The sequence below is a fragment of the Octodon degus genome, unplaced genomic scaffold (assembly GCF_000260255.1).
Source record: "Octodon degus isolate 3935 unplaced genomic scaffold, OctDeg1.0 scaffold00080, whole genome shotgun sequence".
NCBI classification, from domain to species: domain Eukaryota; kingdom Metazoa; phylum Chordata; class Mammalia; order Rodentia; family Octodontidae; genus Octodon; species Octodon degus.
The window spans coordinates 253,273-259,073 of NW_004524656.1; the positions used below are offsets into that span (position 1 = coordinate 253,273).

Genomic DNA, 5,801 nt, shown 5'->3' on the forward strand with positions numbered 1-5,801 from the left:
TTAAGAGAAGGTAGTTGTATATCTATCCTAACTATTTTGTGTACAAAGATACAAAATGGACCTTGCACTAAGCTAAAGGCAAAATGTATTCAAGATCTAAACATTAAAACAGAAACACTAAATTTCTTGAAAGAGAAAGTGGGAGGAACTCTTGAAGACATAGGGGTAGGCAAAGAGTTCATGGACAGAAATCAAATTGCACGGGAAACAGTTGAAAGAATGAACAACTGGGACTCTTCTTATTGAGAAGTTTTTGCACATCAAAATAAATTACCAATAAAGTGAAAAGCCAACCCACAAATTCGGAAAAAATGTTAACTAATAAACACTCTGACAAAGGTCTACTCTCTATAATTTATAAAGAACTGAAAAACATTAGGGCACCAAAATTTAAAGACCCAGTCCAGAAATGGGCATCCGAGATGACCACACATTACTCAGAGGACGAAATTGTAGAAGCAAATAAAGATATGAAAAATGCTTCACATTGCTAGCCATCCATGAAATGCAAATTAAAGAACACAGAGATACCATGTCACCCCAGAAAGAATGGCTATGATAAAGAAATCAACCAACAACAAATGTTGGAGTGGCTGTGGGGAAAAGGGAACGCTTCTCCACTGGTGGTGTGAATGTAGGCTGGTGCAACCATTATGGAAATCAGTGTGGAAACTCCTTAAAAATCTAGGATTTGAAATCTGATTCAAACCAGCTATCCCCCTACTGGAAATTTACACAGAGGAATGGAAAACATCATATCCATAGTGAGAAATGAAAGTCTTAAGACATTCCTGGGGCCATATTTTAGACAAAGCTGTTTTAGATGTAAAATTGAAGGCATAATCCATGGCAGAAAGCAAATTGATTAATTTACCTTCATAAAATTTATGAGCTTTCACTTTCCAGAAAAATGAAAATCATCCAAATATAACATGAAAATATTCCAAATTTGCTATTTAAAATTTGATAATCAATATATAAAGATCTTTCCAAAAACAGTAAGAAAGAAAAATCTTTTAAAAGAAGCAGTGTATGTGAGCAGACAATATGTGTGTTTTTCTGCATCTGTTTATGTGTTACAAAAAATATTCAACATCTTAATTATCAGGGAATTGCAAGGCAAATCACCATAAAATACCACTATATTCACATTAGGAGAAATGAAACTATGCTAAAATGATCCGACAAATGGTGCAAGAGCAATGGAGAAATTGACATCCTTATGAACTGTTGAAAAGATTGTAAAATGGGGAAGACAATTTTAAAGTCAGGCTTTCAATTTCTAAATGAATAAATATCTACATTAACTATGATTAGACTGTCCGCTCTTAATGCGTTTATCCAAGAACAATAAGAGCATTTGTCCTCATGAAGACTCATGCTCAAATATTTACTGAATTTCAATTCATTAAAACCTATAACTTGTCAAAATTCAATATTCATCACTAGATAAATCTCTCTACATATATATCTACATCTATGTATCTATGTATCTATATATGTATCTATCTATCTATTCATAGACTCATACAATGGAATATTGCTACAACAATCAAACTGAGTGGTCTATTGACAAAAGAAACATATGTTCAAAACCAAAAAAATTATACTGAGTAAAGTAAGCCCTCTACAATAGACTAATTCCTACATCATTTCATTTGTGTGGTTTTTGCAAAATGAAAACTGGTATAAAAGTATGAGAACTTAAAAAAAAGTATGAGAACTTATGAGGAATTTATTGTCAAGACACATAGGGAATGTTTGCATCTATCTGCTATATTGACTATGATTATTATATAACTATATATACAAACATACAATTGTAAGTTTGTTCTTGGTCTATGATATTTAAAAAGTGTTACTTGGAAATAGCAATAAATGGAAAAGTATGGGATCTAAGCTTCATCTCAGTGCTTCCAAGAAAACATAGGTTGTAAGTAGTCACTCTTTTTTTTACATGGCATACAGAGAACTGAGTGAGATGAATTAGCAGAGATTCTATCTACAGGTCTCTGCACTGGATCCATTTAGCTCTACAATGGACATTTCCTTCCTCCTGACAATGGATGGTGAAAGGGAGCTTATACCTTTCGTGGATGTGATTGTTCATTATGATCACTCACTACACTGCAAGTCATAGCTCCAAGAGATCAGGAAAATGCAGTCTGGAAATGGAATAGATGGAAATGAGGAGAGTAAAGAATTAGCTTGGCAGCTTTCTATAGCATGACCATGATCTCAGTATCCTGAGATTCCACAGAAGGTTTGTCACTGGAAATTGTGCTTTTAGAGTGGAATCATCAGTTTTTATGCATTTTGCTAGGATAAATCTTCCCTGTATAAAATGGTATCACTCTCCTACCATGCCCTAGTTAGCTATATATTCATAATTTACTTTTACAATTTTTATAAAGCTTTATTAATTTAAAATTTTTACCTGTCTAAAGAAGGAAGCATAGATGAACAAAGAAAGGAAGCGGATCTACGAATACTTCAATTAGCAAAGAACAGATTTTTTTGTCTGGACTTGACCCATGATCAAATGTTAGGATTATTTTCTGCCACATTATAGTCTGATACAAATTGAGTATTTTGTATGATACAATATGAATATTTTATAGCTAGTAATATGAGAAAGAAAAATATAAATGTCAGTCAGACCCAAATAGGGGAAAACATCTATCTTAGTTTTCCTTAGAAAGTGAGAATATCCCCACAGTATAATGCAAGTAATTATTTTTAAATGAACATCTCTAACTTGTCAAAGATTAAGAAAATCCTTTTACCTTGAGATGGGTATGCAGGTGCATGTGTGTGTGTTTGTGTGTGTGTGTACGTGCACATGCATGTATACAAGTGTGTTTGCATAACGTCAGTAAGGGAGCAACACCTAGTACTCATGGTAGAGAGGGAGACCCCGGTGTTTATTCAAAAAAAGTACAAAAAGTAGTTAGTTTTAAGACAAATAAAGGAACAAGTTATCTTCATGACCTTCAGTGCCTCTGACACTAACTCTGGGGTGAGCTGTATCTCTTTCTCAAGACTGTGCTCAATACCTTTTTTACATCTTTATTCCTCAAACTGTAGATCAAGGGATTCAGCATAGGGATTATTGTGGTATAGAACACAGAAGCTACTTTCCCTTGGGCCATGTTGTTGCTAGATGCTGGCTTAAGATACATGAATATTACAGATCCATAGAAGATCCCAACAGCCATAAAATGAGATCCACATGTACTAAATGTTTTGGACCTGCCCTCAGAAGAACGTATTCGAAGAATGGTGGTTAGTATGAAGGCATAAGAGATGGTGATGGGCATAGTTGTTACTAACATGTTGAATCCACCTATGACTATCACCAAGAGATTATTAAGGTGGGTGTTGGAGCAGGACAGCTCTAGGAGAGGAAGGATGTCACAAAAATAATGATGGATGACATTGTCTTTACAGAATGAAAGTCTGACCATAGAGGTAGTGTGTGCCACAGCTCCAAAAGTTGCTATGATGTAGACCCCAGCCACTAGTGCACTGCATACCCTTTGGGACATGGTGACATGGTAGAGCAGTGGTTTACAGATTGCTACATATCTATCGTAGGCCATAGCAGTCAGCATGTAGCTTTCAGCAATAGCAAAAACACAAAAGAAAAACAGCTGTGCCATGCATCCAGGATAGGAGATGATGTTTTGCTCCCATATGAAGCTTCTCAGCAGTTTGGGGGTAACAACTGAGGAATAAAAGAGATCTAACAGTGACAAATTACTAAGAAAAAAATACATGGGAGAGTGGAGACTAGAACTGAAAGAGATGAGGAGAATCATACCTAGATTTCCTACTCCCGTGACTCCGTAGATTATTAGAAACACGAAGAACAGGGGCAGCTGGAGCTCTGGTTGGGCTGTTAGTCCTTCGAGGACAAACTCAGTCATGGTAGAATAATTGTATCTGTTCATTTTCTTCAGGAAACCCAAGGGAAACTAAGAAAAGTAAAAAACAGAAAGCATGAAGGCTATGTTTCTGTGATGGATAGTTCTCCTAGTACTGGTGTGAAAGGAGAGAAAAGCTGATCATAAACTGATAATAGTTTATTGATTGCCAGTAGTGAGGTGCAGAAATATATTTTTCTTGACAATATTGAGTTTTAGGCAAGGACATTTGCAAGGCTCATAAACACAAAGAATAATACAATGTGATCTTAAGAGTAATTGGAAACTCTCTGAACAGGTCCGTGTTATTTTGGTGCTGTGAGATGTGATAGTGGTGTCTCAAACAAACAGGAGCAGGAACTGTACCTCAGAGTGCTAAAATGCTGTGGGCTGCTGACATCACGGTTTTGTTAATTGTTAGGAAATTAATTTTAAGGCCTTTTGGGTGCGCTATGTTGCCATTTATCATAGAACAAACAATAGCTGGAGAAAAATGCACAGCTTAGAGTTGGGGTTCAAAATCAGAAAGTAAGCTCAGCAGCCTCTATGCTTCAAGTTAAGGAGGCTTTCAACTTCATCCTGGAGTTCTGTGATTCAAATGAGTACTTCACTGTGCAGTTGTATTTCTATGGAAAAATTTGGGGATATATTTTGTGAGGATTTGGGGAGACAACAGTGAAATAAAGATGCATGCAAAAGATAGCATTTCTTGCTTGACATGTCATAGCAAACTGAACACTTATTTCATCCAATGTCACTGCACTGGGTTTGTATCCACTTATTTAACCTGTTTTTAAGGGTTATCAATTTGAAACTCTCCCTTAGAAATTCCATTTTAGGACTGGGGAGATAGCTCAGTAGAATAAGCTCTTGCTCGGCAAGCACAAGGTCCTGAGTTCAATCTCCAGTACCACACAAACACACACACACACACACACACACACACACACACACACACACATACACACTCCATTTTGAAGTGACTACTTTCAGGAAATGTTTTTTTGGGAAATGGTGACCTTACCTTAGTGCTATAATGAGTAAGAGAATTGTTGCTCCTATCTAATTTAAATTTTCTCTCTTTTAAGAAGAGATAAAATTCCACAAGTAGCTTCATGGAAAATGTTATCCACTCAGTACCTTGCTGATCCTTTTGGAAGTGTGATTTATCAGCATTCAAAAATCAAATGGAAACTATTAGACTTGAAGAAAAAATAAAGCTCCTCTGACAATCTCTAAATTTTGCTTTATGTCCCACCTGTCTCACTAAATCACTGTGTGACTGACTATGTAAAAGTCTTTCTCCTTTTCAAAGAAAGAATTAGTGCTGATAATTTGAAGGTGCATTTTAGTTCAAATATTTAATGACACTGGGTAAGCAAGGAAGAAGACTCCTTTCAATATCCAGCGTAGTCTCTTCTCAGCAAGGCCTTACTGCCTCAATTCATTGCTTATAGGTCTTTGACATCCAAGGAGTTGGAACAGGAAAATATTCTCCAAAGACGACAAAATCCAGGGAAATGTCTCAGAGGTGAAATCCTCCTGAGAAAAAGAAACTCAATTAAAGTTATATTTATACTAAGAATAATGACATATGCACAGGAGAGTGAAATTTCCAGTGTGCAAAAATTAAAGTTTTTGGCCTTTTTTGGAAAAAGTAATTTTTGTGTAACAGATGCAACTGGCTCCTATCCAAGATAATTGTAAGATTAACACAATCAGTCCCTGCTAACATCAGTGAGTAAAGTTATTTGTTCTCATCTATGAGCTATGATAACAGCCTAGTAACCCCAATTTTTAATTTTTAGCTCTTTATTCTTTCACTGAAACTTTCCTTTCTGTTTGGGAGATGGAAGTATTATAAGAGGCATATTT

General features: G+C 35.8%; 1 protein-coding gene across 1 annotated transcript; it reads right to left on the minus strand.

Moving 5' to 3' along the window:
- Positions 1–3,008: 3,008 nt before the first annotated feature.
- On the minus strand, positions 3,009–3,956 carry LOC101587060 (olfactory receptor 8D1-like). The gene has a single exon (XM_004636504.2). It carries the CDS (start codon positions 3,951–3,953, stop codon positions 3,009–3,011), a length of 945 nt encoding a protein of 314 aa, XP_004636561.1. The 5' UTR covers positions 3,954–3,956.
- Positions 3,957–5,801: the final 1,845 nt, after the last annotated feature.